This window comes from Bos taurus, chromosome 10, assembly GCF_002263795.3.
Source record: "Bos taurus isolate L1 Dominette 01449 registration number 42190680 breed Hereford chromosome 10, ARS-UCD2.0, whole genome shotgun sequence".
In the NCBI taxonomy this organism is placed as follows: Eukaryota; Metazoa; Chordata; class Mammalia; order Artiodactyla; family Bovidae; genus Bos; species Bos taurus.
Window position 1 is genome coordinate 22,772,770 of NC_037337.1, and position 20,375 is coordinate 22,793,144.

The 20,375-nt window shown below is 40.3% G+C and overlaps 1 protein-coding gene and 1 gene segment (V, D, J or C); one reads left to right on the top strand and one right to left on the bottom strand.

Moving 5' to 3' along the window:
• The window catches only part of LOC100336282 (T cell receptor alpha chain MC.7.G5), a gene marked incomplete in the record, with an annotated part of 1,089,855 nt that overhangs the window by 509,655 nt on the left and 559,825 nt on the right, over window positions 1-20,375 (bottom strand).
• On the top strand, window positions 12,110-13,349 carry LOC100296997 (T cell receptor alpha variable 14/delta variable 4-like). The segment is given in 2 exon segments: window positions 12,110-12,841; window positions 13,001-13,349. Coding segments are annotated over 2 exon segments (369 nt in total).

Below are 20,375 nucleotides of genomic sequence, written 5' to 3' on the forward strand. Positions count from 1 at the left end.
CTTTCTTTATACTCCAACTCTCACATCCATACATACCACTGGAAAAACCATAGCCTTGACTAGACAGACCTTTGTTGACAAAGTCTCTGCTTTTCAATATGCTATCTAGGTTGGTCATAACTTTCCTTCCAAGGAGTAAGCATCTTTTAACTTCATGGCTGCAATCACCATCTGCAGTGATTTTGGAGCCCAGAATAATAAAGTCAGCCACTGTTTCCACTGTTTCCCCATCTATTTGCCATGAAGTGATGGAACCAGGTGACATGATCTTAGTTTCTGAATGGTGAGCTTTAAGCTAACTTTTTCACTCTCCTCTTTCACCTTCATCAAGAGGCTCTTTAGTTCTTCATTTTTTGCCCTAAGGGTGTTGTCATCTGCATATCTGAGTTTATTGATATTTCTCCCAGCAGTTTTGATTCTAGCCTGTGCTTCCTCCAGCCCAGCGTTTCTCATGATGTACTCTGCATAGAAGTTAAATAAGCAGGGTGACAATATACAGCCTTGACGTACTCCTTTTCCTCTTTGGAACCAGTCTGTTGTTCCATGTCCAGTTCTAACTGTTGCTTCCTGACCTGCATACAGGTTTCTCAAGAGGCAGGTCAGGTGGTCTAGTATTCACATCTCTTTCAGAATTTTCCAGTTTATTGTGATCCACTCAGTCAAAGGTTTTGGCATAGTCAATAAAGCAGAAACAGATGTTTTTCTGGAACTCTCTTGCTTTTTTGATGATCCAGCGAATGTTGGCAATTTGATCTCTGGTTCCTCTGCCTTTTCTAAAATCAAGTTGAACATCTGGAAGTTCACGGTTCACATATTGCTGAAATCTGGCTTGGAGAATTTTGAACATTACTTTACTAGCATGTGAGATGAGTGCAATTGTGAGGTAGTTTGAGCATTCTTTGGCATTGACTTTCTTTGGGATTGGAATGAAAACTGACCTTTTCCAGTCCTGTGACCACTGCTGAGTTTTCCAAATTTGCTGGCATATTGAGTGCAGCACTTTCACAGCATCATCTTTCAGGATTTGAAATAGCTCTACTGGAATTCCAGCACCTCCACTAGCTTTGTTTGTAGTGATGCTTCCTAAGGCCCACTTGACTTCACATTCCAGGATGTCTGGTTCTAGGTGAGTGATCACACCATCATGCTTATCTGGGTCGTGAAGAACTTTTTTGTACACTTCTTCTGTTTATTCTTACCACCTATTCTTAATGTCTTCTGTTTCTGTTAGGTCCTTACCATTTCTGTCCTTTATTGAGCCCATCTTTGCATGAAATGTTCCCTTGGTATCTCTAATTTTCTTAAAGAGATCTCTAGTCTTTCCCATTCTGTTGTTTTCCTCTATTTCTTTGCATTGATCACTGAGGAAGGCTTTCTTATCTCTCCTTGCTATTCTTTGGAACTCTGCATTCAGATGGGTATATCTTTCCTTTTCTCCTTTGCTTTTCACTTCCCTTCTTTTCACAGCTATTTGTAAGGCCTCCTCAGACAGCCATTTTGCTTTTTTGCATTTCTTTTTCCTGGGGATGGTCTTTCCTGTCTCCTGTACAATGTCACGAACCTCTGTCCATAGTTCATCAGGCACTCTGTCTATCAGATCAGATTTCCAAGGTCCACCTAAAGACTGACATGTGCTTCATGGATAAAGTCAACGATAACGTTTTTGTAATTTAGGGAGGAGACCAGGATACTTAGGTTTCCTTGGGGCTCAGTCGGTAAAGAGTCTGCCTGCAGTGTGGGAGACCCAAGTTCGATCCCTGGGTCAGGAAGATCCCCTGGAGAAGGAAATGGCAACACACTCCAATATTCTTGCCTGGAAAATCCCATGGATGGAGGAGCCTGGCAGGCGACAGTCCATGGGGTCGCACAGAGTCGGACACGACTGAGCGACATCACTTTCTTTCCAGTATACATGCATCAAGCTGCCTGGTGGCTCAGAGGGTAAAGCGTCAGCCTCCAATGCGGAAGACCTGCATTCCATCCCTGGGTCGCGAAGATCCCCTGGAGAAGGAAATGGTAACCCCCTCCAGTATTCTTGCCTGGAGAATCCCGTGGACAGAGGAGCTTGGTAGGCTACAGTTCACGGGGTCGCAAAGAGTAGGACAGGACGGAGAGACTTCACTTTCACTTTCTTTCATACATGCATTGCATTTCTGTCCCTGTCCACCAGAGGGTGCAGTTTCCTAACACAGACACATTTCCCTGTGTCTAAACCTCACAGAAACTAAACATTACTGTGACTTCAACATTTCTTATGTTAAGAGTCAAGAACGTTATTCAGGAGACACTCTAGAGATGAGCTCTTCTCCAGGCTTAGTGACTGTGATACTCTTCCTGCTGGGTAAGCAAAACCCCTCTAAAAATTTGGATCCTTTCTTCTGTTATGTCAACAAAACCTTTAAGCGTAATTTTATCCCAGAGTTTTATGCCCAAGATCACAGAGAACTCTATTATTTTCCCCTAGGACAAACCTGTGGAGACTCAGTGAGACACATGGACGGCCAAGTGACCCTTTTGGAAGGGGCTACCTTGACTGTGAACTGTACTTATTCAGCCACCAGGTACCCCACTCTTTTCTGGTATGTCCAGTATCCTGGAGAAGGTCCAGAGCTCCTCCTGAAAGCCATGGAGGCTAACGACAAGGGAACCAACAAAGGTTTTGAAGCCACATACAATAAAGAAACCACCTCCTTCCACTTGGAGAAAGCCTCAGTCCAAGAGTCAGACTCGGCTGTGTACTACTGTGCTCTGAGTGGCACACTGACAGAAACTGCAGGGGGAACTGAGCACAAACTCTGAGCAGCAATGGGGCCTGGATCCACTGTGGTTCCAAGAGTTTATGGTTGTTTGTCTCTTAGTCTCTGGTTGATGCAAAAAACATACAAATGGCTAAAGCATAAGAATAAGAAGTGAATATTCCCCATCAGTTCAGTTCAGTTCAGTCGTTCAGTCGTGTCCGACCTTTGCGAACCCATGGACCGCAACATGCCAGTCCTCCTTGTTCATCATCAGCTCCAGGAGCTTACTCAAACTCATGCCCATCGAGTCAGTGATGCCATCCAGCCATCTCATCCTCTATTGTCCCCTTCTCCTCCTGCCCCCAATTCCTCCCAGCATCAGGGTCTTTTCCAATGAGTCAACTCTTCACATGAGGTGGCCAAAGTACTGGAGTTTCAGCTTTAGCATCAGTCCTTCCAATGAACACCCAGGACTGATCTCCTTTAGAATGGACTAGTTGGATCTCCTTGCAGTCCAAGGGACTTTAAAGAGTCTTCTCCAACACCACAGTTCAAAAACATCAATTCTTCAGCACTCAGCTTTCTTCACAGTCCAACTCTCACATCCATACATGACCACTGGAAAAGCCATAGCTTTGACTAGATGGATATTTGTTAGCAAAGTCTCTGCTTTTGAATATGCTATCTAGGTTGGTCATAACTTTCCTTCCAAGGAGTAAGTGTCTTTTAATTTCATGGCTGCAGTCACCATATGCAGTGATTTTGGAGCCCCCCAAAATGAAGTCTGACACTGTTTCCACTGTTTCCCCATCTATTTGCCATGAAGTGATGGAACCAGATGCCATAATCTTAGTTTCTGAATGTTGAGCTTTAAGCCAACTTTTTCACTCTCCTCTTTCACTTTCATCAAGAGGCTGTTTAGTTCCTCTTCACTTTCTGCCAGAAGAGTGGTGTCATCTGCATATCTGAGGTTATTGATATTTCTCCCAATAATCTTGATTCCATCTTGTGCTTCTTCCAGCCCAGTGTTTCTCAAGATGTACTCTGCATAGAAGTTAAATAAGCAGGGTAACAATATACAGCCTTGACATACTCCTTTTCCTATTTGGAACCAGTCTGTTGTTCCATGTCCAGTTCTAACTGTTGCTTCCTGACCTGCACATAGGTTTCTCAAGAGGCAAGTCAGGTGGTCTGGTATTCCCATCTCTTTCACAATTTTCCACAGTTAATTGTGATCCACACAGTCAAAGGCTTTGGCATAGTCAATAAAGCAGAAACAGACGGTTTTCTGGAACTCTCTTGCAATATTCCCCATACCCAACTTATTAGTGAAATTGAAAACTCTCTGACACCAATAGTTCCTTTTCCAGGGTCAAAGTAATTTCAAGGTAAAACCACATAAGCAATGAAGTGGTGTTTTGCATATTGTTGCAAAGTCTTGCTTCCACAAGTTGTTCCAAGTCACCCAGGTGGGTATTACTATGCCTTACTATACGTTCATAGAACCAAAGTGTGCCAGTTGAGGTGTGGTCTGCACAATGTCTTCCTGACAGAGGATGGCGTGAGGGGTGATAGGAGAGCCACAGCCTCCAAAAATTATCATTCTTAATAGAGAAAGATAGGATGAAAGGAGGAGGAACAGAATCTCATATATAATGAAACAGTGGAAAGAGAGGAAAGGATTTTACTCACACTCATCTCTTTATCTCCCTGGAACTCTATTTAAAAGATACAAAAGAAATTAGAAAGGGTATACACCTGAAAATATAGGGAATAGAAAAGGAGTTAGCAGTGCAGAGTGCTATCAACAAATTTCAGAGGATGAGAAGTATAAGGAAGAACGAAGACTTGTAGAATAGTTGAAGAAGGAACCTAGACCTCGTGTGAGATGCATCACAATGCATGCTGAACACCTGTGCAAAGGTTAAGAAAACAAGGCACCAATCATCTCTGAATAATTGAGACAGATGGTGTTGCCCTCATAAGTGCACATGTGTGAGTGTTGAGGGTTTGGGGGAGCACTAAAACAGGAGGCCTGAGTGAGGTCACTTGTAAGCAAAGAATAGCTGTTCTCTCCACAATTCTTTATGACAAGCAATGATGACTTTCTAAACTCAGCATAAAAGTGAAAGTTAGTCTTTGATGAACTGAGAACAACACAAAAAATTCCCCAAACTTTGTATGTGCTGTGCTGTGCTTAGTCACTTCAGCTGTGTCCGACTATTTGCAACCCCATGGACTCCTCTGTCCATGGCTCCTCTGTCCATGGAATTCTCCAGGCAAGAATACTGGAGTGGGTTGCCATTTCCTTCTCCAGGGGACCTTCCCAACCCAGGAATCGAACCCAGGTCAGGTAGATTCTTTACTGTATAAGCCACCAGGGAAGACCAATAATACTGGAGTGGGTAGCCTGTCCCTTCTCGAGGGAACTTTCTCACTGAGGAATCAAACTGGGGTCTCCTGCATTGCAGGCGGATTCTTTACCAGCTGAGCTACCCAAGTTTGTTAAACTTTACTATTAAACTTTTTGACTTTTACTCATTGGTTAGGCTTTCTTTTCTTAAAAGTGTTCTGTAAATTTTTTTCCCTTCTTTGCTATAACCCCTTGCAAACACTGATCTTTTTACTGTCTCCATAGTTTTGCTTCATCCAGAATATCATATAGTTGGAATCATATGATATGTAGCTTTTTCAGATTGGTTTCTTTCACTTGTGTATGTGTGTGCTCAGTCGCTTCTGTCCTATCTGGTTCTTTGTGACCCTGTGGACTGTAGCCATAACAATGGCTATGTAACAATTTTAAAGGTTACTTTCCATTTACAGTTATTACAAAATATTGGCTATATTCTCCGTGTTGTAACAATACATCCTTAAGCCGACCTTATACCCAATTGTTTGCATCTCCCACACCCACACCCCTCTACTGGCCCTGCCTCCACTAATAACCACCAGTTTGTTCTCTATGAGTCTGCTTTTATTGTTATATTCACTAGTTTATTGTGTTTGTTAGATTCTATACACAAATGATATCATACAGTATTTGTCTTTCTCTGACATATTTCACTTAGCATAATGCCCTCCAAGTCCATCCCTGTTGCTGCAAATGGCAAAATTTTGTTCTTTTAAATAAATTACCATATTTATAGCACAACTTTTATAAATAAGGATTTATTTTGAACTAAAGAAATGAAAAAAAAGCACAAGATGAAATTTGTCAAATTTTTTAAGGCACAAATTTCCATCAAATGACATTTTAAGAGTAAGAGTTTACTTTTAGTTTCCATTCGATCTAGGCAGTGACTGTTTTTTTCTGACTACTTTCTTCATCAGGAAGCATGCAGTGAATGGGACTGGGGATTTGTGATGCTGCAATTGTTTGTCGGAAGGGGTCTTTGTTGATGGTTTCAGTCCACTAGGGGGCACTGTAGTCTTTACCGGACATGAAGACCTTTTCTGATGATTCCAAAGATGGAACAGTTAAGAGAGGAGCCCAGAGAGCATGCGGAACAGTCAAATTATAGACAGCAAAGGTGCAGAGAGGGGAACAGTGTTTGTGTAAAGTTCATCTCAGATTTCAGCTTTGTCATTCTATATAAGGTTTGGAAAGCTGTAGCCCTTACCTCTGTAAATCCATGGTGAGGATGATTCTCTGAGCAGAGGTAGAGAAATAGGGATACTACTGAGCTCTGAGAGCATGGAAGCTCAACAGAAAACATCTGCGTTACCTGGATTCATTTTTTAAATTTTTATGACTGAATTCCACAAACCCACTGACCCAGAAATTATTCCAATACCCCAGACCTCCTACCTTTTCATATATTTCCTCGAGAGTAGAAAGAACAAGAATAGAAAGAGGAAAAAATAAGGAACAAAAATAGAAGGAAAGGAGAAAGACAATATTGAATTTGAGCAAAAAAGTGTGGCCAGATCAGAATTAGCTGTGGGTCAACAGGGCATCCAAGAGTTGGACAGTAGGAAGGGAGAGGTGCAAATTAAGGCAGAGTGAACATTATACGCATGTCCTGTTTTTCAACAACCAAATTCTTATTGGGATCATTTCTGTGCAGAGGCCAACTATATATCTTGGTTTCTAAATGATTTCAAGAAATTGTATTTACTTTTGCAATAAACAATGCATGTATCAGATAGTTTTCCTTGATCAGAATTTTCACATAACCAAATTATCAAAGTCTCTGCCAAACTACGCAATTTGAAAAATGGGTCATCCTTCCCTATAATTCCTCAAGGTTCTGCGTAATCCATCCTGGCACAATTCTTCTAGAAATACCATCTACCTTTCCTCACACACTATCCCACAATCTTCTCTTACATATAGTCTTTTAAGAAAAAAAAAATTCTTTACGACTTCACATATCGGAAATATTTCTTTTACCTCTCTGCTCTGTCCCCCCAAACCTCAATTTTGGAGAAATTGCTGACCTTACTGCAGTCTCACTAGGCCACGGTGGGTGGAGTTTCCTGTTAAGTGAGTTGACTCACCTCAGATGTGATTGGTGCTCAGTGATTCTGGTGGAACATACTGACAGTAAGAACAAAATTTCTCTGGCCCCAAGACTCTATATTCTTCAGAGTAGGGGTGAAGGCACCTCAGTAACTGGGCAAGGGATCATGAAGAGAAAATGGGGAGCCCTGCTGGGGTTTCTGTGGGTCCAGATTTGCTGTGAGTTGGGGTCATCCCAGATAGGGAACTGGGGAGTGTCCATAGCTGTCAGTGGGAGGGAGGGGAGGCAAGCTGACCTGGAGCTCCTAGATGGTCCTGCATCCTCAGGTGTTTCCTGAGATACTTTCCTGGTCTGGAAACCCCATCCATGACATCATTCGTGTTTGCTTCTCTCTCTTTCCAAGCAGGGGTGAGGGGAGTAAAGGTGGAGCAGAGTCCTTCAGTCTTGAGCCTGCAGGAGGGAGCCAACTCTACTCTGAGGTGCAATTTTTCTGACACAGTGGACAGTGTGCAGTGGTTCCAGCAGAATCCCGGAGGCAGCCTCACCAGGCTGTTTTTCATAGCTTCAGGGACGAAGAAGAATGAAAGGATGAGTTCCACAGTGAATTCTAAGGAGCGGTATAGTACCCTACACATCACAGCCTCCCAGCTGGAAGACGCAGCCACCTACCTCTGTGCGGTGGAGGCACAGTGCTCCCAGGCAGCCTGCAGCCTGTACCCAAACTGCAGCTGCCTCAGCCCCAGCCCTCCACAGTACTACACCGTTCAAGTACCCTTGTTACCTCTTTGGGTTTCCAGATTCATAATTCAGCATTTTTTCCTCTGAAGATCAGATCCTTCAGGACTGTCATTTCACTTTTTTTTTTTTTTTGCCCTTCTTCTTCCCAGAAATCTCTCATGCATACAAAGCTCTAATATGGAGCCATTGTCATAACTGATGTAGATGCCAATATTCAGTGTCCTGTTAAAACAATCTAGTGCACCTGACAGATAAAATGTAAGCTACATATAAATTTCTGTGATGGAACATGCTTGGAAAAATATATGATGATCAACAAATAGAAAGAGATGACTCATTTTTTTTGGTTAACTGCACGTGTGTGTTCCTTCAAAGTGAAAAGGGAATTAAATGTAATGTTTTTAAAGTCTGTGTTCAGATTTTTGAGTCCTGGTATCCTTTTGAACTGTGGTGTTGGAGAAGACTCTTGAGAGTCCCTTGGACTGCAAGGAGATCCAACCAGTCCATCCTAAAGGAGATCAGTCCTGGGTGTTCATTGGAAAGACTGAGGATGAAGCTGAAACTCCAATACTTTGGCCACCTGATTTGAAGAGCTGACTCATTTGAAAAGACCCTGATGCTGGGAAAGATTGAGGGCAGGAGGAGAAGGGGATGACAGAGGATGAGATGGTTGGATGATATCACTGACTTGATGGACGTGGGTTTGAGTGGACTCCGGCAGTTGGTGATGGACAGGGAGTCCTGGCATGCTGCGGTTCATGGGGTCACAAAGAGTCGGACATGGCTGAGTAACTGAACTGAACTGAATTGAGATTACTTCAATCTGAGACATAATTTGTTTGACCTTTGCTGTTTTTATGCATGTCCCTCGTAGGCACAGCAATGAAAGGACATTTAACCAGAGTTCAGTAGTTAGAGATGTGACCACCAGATGGTGGTGCACCTCTGCTGATCAGAACATGTGGAGGGTTCATGCGAGTGGGTTCTGAATGCATAGGCTTTGGGCAGAAGCAGAGCCTTTTTCTTAATGGCTGGGTAGACAATGAAAGAAACCACTCGAGAAAAGAAGGGATCACTTGGTAATAGAAGCAGGTCTCCTGGTTGGAGACTGGAGGTCCACAATTGATCCTAAATGGGAAAAACAATGAAGACACCCATTGGAGTTTTGATCACGTTCCTATGGCTGCAGCTGGACTGTGAGTTGAGGGTTTAAGGGAAACAGAGTGTATTAGTAGATATTCGTTAGACACTGAGACTGACTTTATTCAGGTTTCTTTATTGTAGAAAAGGGAAAGTAAATTGTGGAGCTTAATAATCTCACAACCCTTCTCTTCTCTGACTTCGACTTTCTCCATAGGTGTCAGCCTTGGAAATGAGGTGGAGCAGCGTCCTTCTACCCTGAGTGTCCAGGAGGGAAACAGCTGTTATCACCTGCACTTATACAGACACAGCTTCAGACTACTTCCCTTGGTATAAACAAGGACCTGGGAAAAGGTCCCCAACTCCTTATAGCTATTCATTCAAATATGGGTGAAAAAAAAGACCAGAAACTGACTGTTTTATTGAATAAGACCACCAAACATCTCTCCCTGCACATCGCAACCATCCAACCTGGAGACTCAGCTGTCTACTTCTGTGCAGCAAGGACACAGTGCTTCCCAGGCCCCCTCTACCTGTATTCATACTTGTGACTGGGCAGCCCCCTTCCCTTGGTGCAGCCTTCAAAGTAGCATTTGTCATATTGTATGTCTGCAAGTGGAAACTGATGTGTTAGACAAGCATAGAATCAGAAGGTTAGGTTCAAGATGACCCAGAAAGTATGACACATTTTATGGATAATTGCTGCTTACTGAATTCTTGAAGGGAGTTAGCATTGTTTTGTTTTGAAATGTAAGATTGCCTTTACATTTGCCACTCACACTCCTTTTCTATAAATAACCTCTTGGTATCAATTCACAATCCTTATTATGAATGGGTTTTTTTTAATATTGTGTTTTGAAAACAGCATTTATTATTTTTCTGATTATATATTGCATGCCAATTATAGGGAAATGTGTGATATCCAATAAATATGATATTGATAATTCTGCAATCACATAATATTGTGAATATTCAGCTTACCTTTTTAAAGAATTATTGTTACAATAGGCTTATAGTGTATTTCACTTACTATTATATGTTGAATTGAGCATTCACCATTCACATAGTTGATTATCAGTAGATGTTTGTTAAAGAAATAAGAAAGGGTGACTCCTGCAATGCAGGAGACCCTGGTTCAATTCCTGGGTTGGGAAGATCTGCTGGAGAAAGGGTAGGCTACCCACTGCAGTATTCTTGGGCTTTGCTTGTGGCTCAGCTGGTGAAGAATCCACCTGCAATGTGGGAGAGCTGGGTTCAATTGCTGGGTTGAGAAGATCCCCTGGAGAAGGGAAAGGCTACCCACTCCAGTATTGTGGCCTGGAGAATTCCATGGGCTGTATAGTCCATGGGGTCACAAAGAATCAGACATGATGAGCGACTTTCACTTTCACTTTAACAGGCATACATGATATATGAACTGTTTTAAAAATCTATAACTACCACTGTAAGTATATTTTTTGCAATTTAATGTATCCAAGATAGATCCACAAGTTCAGCTACTTCATTAATTTTGTTTTTGCTAATGATTGGTTTAAAAAGGAGTTTAGAATAGTTATTACATAGACAGCCTGGTATTGTTTCTTTTCAATATTTAAGATAAGATTATTTTAACACACATTAATTCACATTTGGTATGAGAGTGTTAAAAAAATCTGTTCAGAACATGAAGGTATTTTGAATAGCAGAGGTGCTATCAGGAGAACCTTTCACTGAGAAGGGTAACAAAGTTGAATAACCTGAGGGGAAATTAATATTTTATATTAGTCAACTGATTGGTAGAAAAAGGTTGGGGGTTTTAGGTTGGAGAACAATTTGTGCTATGTGTGGTACTATCAGATTTAATGGAGATTCCAGGGCAGGATCTGAAAAAACTTCAACCAGTTTAGCTAAGGCTGTAATTACTTTGAGATAAGAAGGTAAGTTCTGTTCAACTTCAAGGGGTAGGCTACTGTAGGTAACAGCTCTCTGCTGTTTGCCATTGTCGACTAAAAAGGTGCACAAGGTAAGAGTTGAGAGCTAAGTTTTACTTGGGGCAAAATGAGGACTGCAGCTGGGGAGACCAAAGCTCAGATAGCTCTGAGAGACTGCTCCAAGAGGTAGTGGGGGAAAGTCAATATATAAGATTTTGGTGAAGGGGGAATTCAGTGCAATCAAGTGCTTACTTTACAAAAGATTTTCTGCTAGTCACAAGGAGCTGACGTCACCGTGAAGGGATTTAGTGCTTTTCTAGATATGAAGAGATGCAAGGATTGGGATCATGAAATCAGTTCCTGAAAATATCTAACCATGTAAAGACCTGTTTCACCAGTTTCCCTGGAGCACAGAATGCCTCACTCTCCACCCTGCACTCCCCTCAGTGGGCATTGAAGGTCAACAGCTGCAGCAGCACAGGGTTCAGTCTCTGCAGAGGCAGAAGACAGATGCCCTCACTGTTGGTCAGTGGCTGGCAAATACTCTTGGCAAGTTTGTAGTTGACACCGTGTTGTTTAGTAATATTCTTAGGCATGGCTTTTCCTTTTACATTCTTACACAAATATTATGATCAGTAGTGGTCTTATTATGATCAACTGTCTTATGGAGGTCTCTTGTGGTATATTCCCTTAGAACTAGGTGCACAAAATATAGAGGCTTTTTGTGGCTTTTGGGGGCTTCCCTGGCGGCTCAGATGGTGCCTACATTGCTGGAGACTTGGGTTCAATCCTGGGGTTGGAAAGATCCACTGGAGAAGGGAATGGCTACCCACTCCAGTATTCTTGCCTGGAAAATGCCATGGACAGAGGAGCCTGGCAGGTCTGGGGTCGCAAAGAGTCAGACCTGACTGGGAGGGTTCCAACTGAATTAATGGGAACAATATAAATTCAAAGGTTTGATAACCCAATGACCAAAATCTAGCATCTATTTGCCCTCTCTGAACAGACCTGGGCTGTCAGAAAAAAACAGAAGAGAAAGGGACCACTGTGACAGGACTCCACGTCTGTGAGATTCATCCTAGCCTTCTGCAAAGGGAGATTATCTTTTCTCCTACTATTAGGTCCCAAGTTAGATAGCTGAACAGATGTTGTGGTGAAGAATTATAGTGATTGCTATATTGATATGTAGGTTGAGAAAGCTGCAGTAATTAACACAAACAGATTTTTCTTCTTTTCATAAAGCAATTTATTTCTATCTTAAGTGAAAGAAAGCATATGTAGGTATGAGGATAAATGATCATTACATCTTATGTTGTTTCCATAATCCATTACATGCAGTATTTTAAAACAAGTTCCATCATAGATGCAACAGCTGAACACAGTAGTTCGTCAAATTATCACTCTTCCTTTCAATATCAAATTTGACTTGTGTTTATTTTCAGATGTAATTGGTATCAACTGAAAATGGGTTTGGGTGGACTCCAGGAGTTGGTGATGCACAGGGAGGCCTGGTGTGCTGCGATTCATGGGGTCGCAGAGTCAGACACGACTGAGCGACTGACTGAACTGAACTGAAGAGCTGGTTAATGCAAAAGGAAATTTGGGGTCAGTGAGACATTCACCTGGTCCATAGAGAAGTTGACATGAGCCACAGCAACCTGCTACTCCAGGAAACCCCTGTTTCCTGTTGTGGGGCAGCAGCAGCACATGCCCAGCAACTCTTCCCTCACCCTGTCAGGCTCACCTTGCAAGGCCTTGACATTGAAGAAGAAGATATTTTCCATCTAGTGGAAGAGCTGAAACATGCTTCTCTCCAGCCTTCTGAAGGTGGTCGTGGCTTCACTGTGTTTAGGTAAGGATGGTCCCGGTGGAACTGTGCCTCCTCTGTGACCTAAGGACTGGCGGAACAGGCAGTCTTATGGGAATCCTGGGAAGAAGTGGGGTCTAAAATAGGATTTCTTTATTCCATACCACTTATTCCTAAAGTTCTGATTCTATTTTCTTTCTTTAGGATCCATTATTGCCCAGAAGGTAACTCAAGACCAACCACAAGTATTAGGGCAGGAGAAGGAAGCTGTGACCCTGGACTGCAAGTATGACACCAGTGATTCACGTTATAGTTTAGTCTGGTACAAGCAGCCCAGCAGTGGGGGGATGATTCTCCTTATTCGTCAGGATTCTTCTAACCAGCAAAATGCCACAGAAGGTCGCTACTCATTGAACTTCCAGAAAGCAAGACAATCTGTCACACTTGTCATCTCAGCCTCACAGCTGGAGGACTCTGCAGTGTATTTCTGTGCACTGAGAGAGCCCACAGTGAGACGTGTGTAGGAGGGACCTGCACCAAAACCCAGGGCCCTCTCCACCTGCTGTGGGGACCATGGCAGGGAGGTGCCAGCACAGACAGGAAGTGATTAGGGTTGCACAGGCATAGGGTTAGAGAGAAGATACTCATTCTAAGAAAATAGTTCTCTAGGTTCAGAGGCCATATTCAGAGCTATCATTCATAAAAAAATCCTTATCCCTAAAGTTTAGGTTTAAATTATTTATTTATTAAAAATGTAAAATTACGTATTGAGGACAAAAATTAGCCACATAAAATCCTTGCCATGTAGTGATTAGTATGAGTTAGAAGAATTGACTAAGGGAATTCAGAAATGTCTGAATTACAAATCAGTAAAAATATGTGTGAATTGTTGGATTTTCATTTCAATTTATTCATGTTTTACCAAAAGTTTTCACTTTTATCTCAGGTTCAAAGGATTTGTTAATATTTGTTAACAAATAAAATAAGCCATTTGTTATATAAAAAGAAGCCATTTGTTATATAAAAATAAATAATATAGATGTTCATTGGAGAATTATCCATGATACATCACCAAATTGGGTTTTGACCAACATCCAGACTTGGATGGAGGTCAACATCCAGACTTGAGAGTTTTCAGCACTGGGAAGTCCCAGGTCACAGCCCATCTGGAGTCCCAATTATGAAGAGTCCTCTCCGTGGGTGAGATTTCAAAGACTACAGTTCAGGGCTCCCATTTACAATCCCAGGACAGTTGCAAACTGATATCATCATCAATCTGTGACCAAATTGCAGCTCTGGTTTCATATTAATACTGTTTGTTTAGTCATATAAAACTTGCAGTGTTGCTAAGGCTAGGGGGTCCCTCTAGGAGCTCAACAATCTCAAGATTCCTTCCCCATCTTATCCATGGTGCTGGAAGTCTTGCACTCACAGCAGGCAGTTACTCACAGTCAACTCACAGTCAGGGTAGTGTCCAGGCAGGTTAGAAACAAGATCAGAGGCCTGTTCTGCTTTGTCTCTGAAGCCCAAACAAGACTATTTAATTTTCCTAGCAATTCATTAAATATTCATTGACTATATGTTATATTACAGGAGTTGTTTTGTCATGAAATCTCTGTGTGATTTTCCTTCTTTTGAATATCATGTTGTTTCACACCATTTAATAAATTCATTCATTTTAGTTTTGTTAGCTGAGTTAATAGTACCCTTATTTACATTCTAAGGTGCCTACTTTGTGCTAATACTCGTTGCTTCTTATTAACACCTCTATCACTGAATGGCTCAATTTTCATAATGTAAGTTTTTCCTGCCTCTCTTCAGTCTTATCCACAAAAAGATCAAAAATTAGTGGCTCTTAGAAGGATATTTTGCGGAGTACTGTATGAATTACGTTCTGTCTCTGGTCTTGCCTTTCACTGCACACGCCTCCAAAAGCATTTTTGCCATCATGTGTCTGATTTTGCACCCCTCTAAGCCCTCTCTTTCAATCACTGTTACACAATCCCACTTCCTTCTACCTCGAATCCCATTTTTCTCAGTGTTTTAAAAGTTGAATGGTACTGGGTGGTTGCTAAGCAATCTTGTATAGTAGCTGCCTCTTATATTTGTATTTGGAAAGCAACTGTGTAGAGTAGAAATCTTCTTTACAATAAGTGAGGCTGGAAAAACTGGACAGCTACATGTAAAAGAATGAAATCAGAACACTCTCTAATATCATACACAAAAATAAACTGAAAATGGATTAAAGGCCTAAATAAAAGACCGGATACTATAAAACTCTTAGAGGATAATATAGGCAGAACACTCTTTGACATAAATCACAATAGAATCTTTTCTTGGTCTACCTCCTAGAGTAATGAAAATAAAAACAAAAATAAACAAATGGAACCTAACTAAACTTAAAAGCTTTTGTATAGCAAAGGAAATCATAAACAAAACAGAAAGAAAATCCACAGCATGAGAGAAAATATCTGCAACAGAATTGACAAGGGATTAGTCTCCAAAATATACAAACAGCTCATGCAGATCCATATAAAAAAAAAACCCAAGCAACTCAAATTAAAAATGAGGGGAAGATCCAATAGACATTTCTCCAAAAAACATGTACAGGTGACCAAAAGGCACATGAAAAGATGCTCAGTGCCACTAATTATTAGAGAAATGCAAATAAAAACTACAATGAGATATCACTTTACACTGATCTTTGGGCTTCCCTGGTGGCTCAGTTGGTAAAAAATCTGCTTGCAATGTGGGAAACCTGGGTTTGATCCCTGGGTTGGGAAGATCCCCTGGAGAAGGGAAAGGCTACCCACTCCAGTATTCTGGCCTGGAGAATTCCGTGGACTGTATAGTCCCTGGGGTCAAAAAGAGTCAGACACGACTGAGTGACTTTCACTTTCACTCACACGATCAGAATGGCCATCATCAAAGAATCTACAAACAATAAATGCTGGAGAAGGTGTGGAGAAAAGGGAACCTTCCTACACTGTTGTTGGAAATGTAAATTGGTATAGTCACTATGGAGAAGAGTATGGAAGTTCCTTAAAAAACTAAAAAAAGTGCTACCATATGACACAGCAATTCCACTTTGGGCATAACTCTGGAGAGAACTATAATTTGAAAAAATACATGTACCCTAATGTTCACTGCAGCACTATTTACAATACCAAGAACGTGGAAGCAACCTATATGTCTATGGAAAGAATGGATAAAGAAGATGTGGTACATACATACAATGCAACATTACTCAGGAATAAAGAACAATGAAATAATGCCCCATTTGCAGCAACATGGATGGACCTAGAGATTGTCATACTGATTGAAGTCAAACAAAGACAAATATCATATAATATTTATAATACTTATATGTGGAATCTTAAAAAATGGTACAAATGAACCTATTTCCAAAACAGAAGTAAAGTCACAGAAATAGGAAACAAATTTATGGTTACCAAGGGGGAAGTAGGGGAGGGATAAATTAGGAGGTTGGGGTTGTCATATACACACTACTATACATATAATATAGATAGATAACTAATAAGAAACCTACTATAGAGCACAGGGAACTCTACTCAATGTTTTGTAATGACCTACATGGGAATATAATTCTAAAAAGAGTGGATATGCTGTATATGTACAACTGATTCACTTTGCTGTACATCGGAAACTGACTTTGTAAATCAACTATACTCCAGTAAAAATTAATTTTAAAAAGTCTTAAATTTGTTTAACTCAAAAATCTTACCATCCTAACAGACATTTTTTTTACCATATTAATAATTTTAAGTGTATAATACAGTGATATTAAATACATTTACATCATTATTAAATAGCAACATTATTCATCTCTAGAACCCTTTTCATGTTGAAAAGCAAAGAGTAACTCCCCATTCCCCTGTCCCTCCAGCTCCTGACCACTACTATTCTGCTCTCTCTGAGTTTGACTACTTTAGACATCCTGTATAAGTGGAGTCATGCAACACAGGTCATTTTGTGTCTTATTTCATTCATCATGATGTACTCAGGTTTCATCTATGTTGTAGCATGTTTTAGAATTTCTTTCCTTTTTAAGGTTGAATAATATTCTAGTGTAAGTATAGACCATACTTCATCTATCTATTCATTTGTTGATATTTGGGTTGCTTCCACCTTTTGATGGAAACATAGATATATAAATATCTCAGTATTTTGGGTATATACCAAAATTTCAATTTTTGATATAATTAGAAATGGAATTCTTGAATCATATGGCACTTCTATTTTTAAATCTTAGAGAAATATTTATCCTAGTTAATTTGAACAGCTATCCTCTAGACCACTTTATCACAAGCCAGTTTCAAGGACTAGAGAAAGCGAGTGATCAGGAGCTGTGAATGAAGTTTTGGGACTCTGGTGGTTCACCTAAACCCAGAAAAATCTGTCATCTTTGCTATAGTGCATTGCTCCTCAGATGCCTAACAATTGATCTGAAAGGAACTCGGATATTTTTGGATATTCTTTCTAATGTGTTGCAGTCCTCTTTTGGTGAAAGGGTCAAATCTGTGATTATTTAGTCACTTTTTATTGGTTCAATGTGCAGAAATAAAGAAGAAAGTTGTTAACAGACTGCATTGTGTGCGTGTGTGCTTTTTTGCTTCAGTCATGTCCAGCTCTTTGTGACCCTGTGGACTGTAGCCTGCCCGGCTCCTCTGTCCATGGGATTATCCTGGCAAGAAAACCAGAGTGAGTTGCCATTTCCTCCTCCGGGGGATCTTCCCAACTCAGGGATCCAACCTGCAGCTTCAGCATTGCAGGTGGGTTCTTTACCACTGAGGCACCAGAGAAGCCCCTGAAAATAATCTATATTATAAAAAACAGGGAATCAGGTTTTGCTATCAGAGAGATTTATATTCAAAATTATTAGTTCTGCCATGAACTTTCTAGACACTTGTGAGCTTTGTTTTATTATATAAAATGGGAGAGTGATATATTCTTTGACATTTTATTGTGGCAAGTTATCAATAGTGTAGTTACAGGGGCTGACAAGTAGCAGTTGATTAAATAATGAGAATAACCTTAATAGATGCAGCAAAAGCATTTGAAAAAAATCAGCATCTATTTCTTTTTTAAACTTTCAGCAAATTAGGACCTAAGGAATTTCCTTAACTTAATAAAAAACCTCTACAAAAACTACAGCAAACACCATACTTGATGGTGAAAGAACGAATGATCCCCCCTAATTTCAGCACTAGGGAAAGAATGTTGGCTCTCACCTTTTGTATTTAGTGTTTTACTACAGATTCCAGCCAGTGTAAAAAGGCAAGAGAAAGAAAAAAAACAGACAGTTTGCTGAAGTTAGCTATTCTCGAGTCTAGAGATAACCAATGCCTTTTTCTTATGGAAATATTTGTCTTAAGCTATGCTAATGTACTATGCCTTTACCCCAAACTCTGTCTCCAAGTCGGTTCCACCTCTTGGCCCAGAACCTACTTGACAAACCAGTATGGATATTGTTCCCCTAATCTATGTAAATGAAACTATTTGTATGGTGGTCTGCCCTTCTTCAAGATTCAAGTTAATCATTTTATGGCCCAGGATAAACCATTTATCCCAAAATGCATCTTATGGGTGAGGGGCCTGGTGCCATTCTGAATTTTAAGATATTCCTTTCTTTCAAATGAAGAAGTGAACCTATCTTTAGTTACAGACAGCATAATTATCTGAGTATAAAATCCAAGTGAATCTATAAAAAAAACTATTAGAAAAAATAAGAAAGTTAAAGTCAAATAAACACCTACCATATGCTCCAGGAATTCCACTCTCAGATATTCACCCAAGAGAAAAATGAAAGCATATGTCTATTAAAAATGTGGCATACAATAGCTCAAAGCAACTTCGTAGCAGCCTCAAACTAGAGCTAACAGAAATGTTTGTTAACAGGTGAATAGATTAACAAATCATTTTATATCTATGTAATGGAAGACTTTTCATCAATACAAAGGAATGAGCCATTGATAATTACAACCATGAAAGAATCTTAATTATGCTGAGCAAAAGAAGTTAGACAAAAGAGTACATATGATTCCGTTTATATCATATAAAATATGTAAACTAATTCATGACGGAAGTGCTGCTTGAAAATTGGAGTAGGAGTTGGGGAGAGGATTGAGGGGAGATTATAAAGAGATGTGAGGAAACTTTTTTGGGTGATGCATTGTTCATTATCTTGATTGGAATAATAGCTTCACAAATGCGTACACATGTCAAATCTTATCAATTAGTTTACTTAAAGTAAGTGCAGTATAGTTTTGTGAATATTGTGTATTAATTAAACAATTAAAAATCCAAATTTAGCAAACGTCTTTCTTCAATGTTGCATGAATCTTCTAATGTGACCTCAATTCCAAATATTTCTCATGTATGTTCTCATCCTATATGTTTTTTTAAATGTGTGGATAGCAACTTTCTATTTATTTTCAACCCAGCATCTAAACTTATTTTTTGCTTTCTGTTTAATGTGTCAATATTTTTCAGAATTCCTTCCTAGCATAGTTTTGAGGCCATTTTTGACAATGGAGTTGGAAAATGAAGAAGAAAGGAAGGAATATGTGAACCCAAAAGAGAATCTGAGCCTGATTTTATTACTTAAATCTGCATCAGAGAGATTATTTGTATGGACTTTGGACTGATGAAGTTGCCTGATAGAAATCTGTGGAGAGTAAACTCCAGGAATCAGACTGAGCTAAACTTCCATCTTTGTGTCAGGGGGAGGCTTCCCTTGCGGCTCAGCGGTAAAGCATCTTCCTGTAATGCAGGAGATGCAGGAGTTGTGCGTTTGATTGCTTAGTTAGGAAGATCCCCTGGAGGAGGGCATGACAACCCACTTCAGTTTTCTTGCCTGGAGAATGCCATGGACAGAGGAGCCTGGCAGGCTATAGTCCATAGGATTGCAAAGACTTGGACACGACTGAAGCAACTGAGTACCCATGCATGTGTGTCTAGGGATGCATGGTTACAGGGTTTTGCAGAAGGTGTGTTCCACTCCAGAACTTCATCCTGATAGCCTTGAGGATTTTTATTTTTTGAAAAATGAATATTCATAAAAAGTAAGCTAAAGAAGTGCTTGTTTTTGCTGCTGCTACTTCATAGCAAAAGACCAGTTTAAAAAATTGCATTTCTCCCTGATCATTGATGGCCATCTTGCTCTAGGACACTGATTACAAAAGAAATCTTATAAACCAGTATCGAACTGGCTGCAACAAAACCATCTGGAAGTTTTAAAAGTTATTAACTTCTGGGAATTCCCTGGTGGTCCAGTGGTTAGTAGTCTGTTCTTTCACTGCCAAGGGCCCTGGTTCCATCCCTGGGCAGGGAACTAAGATCCAACAAGCTGTGCAGTGGGGTCAAGGAAAAAAAGTACACTTTTTGGTCTCAATCCTGAAAAGTACAATTCATGAAGTTATAGTTGGGATTCCTGAATCTGTCATTTAAAATCAGTCACACATTGATTCTATTATCAGCTGTTGTATGAATATCAGATATGTCTTTAATAATTTGAAAAGCTGGGAAAGAACAGACTAACTCATGTTCCAGGCTTTTG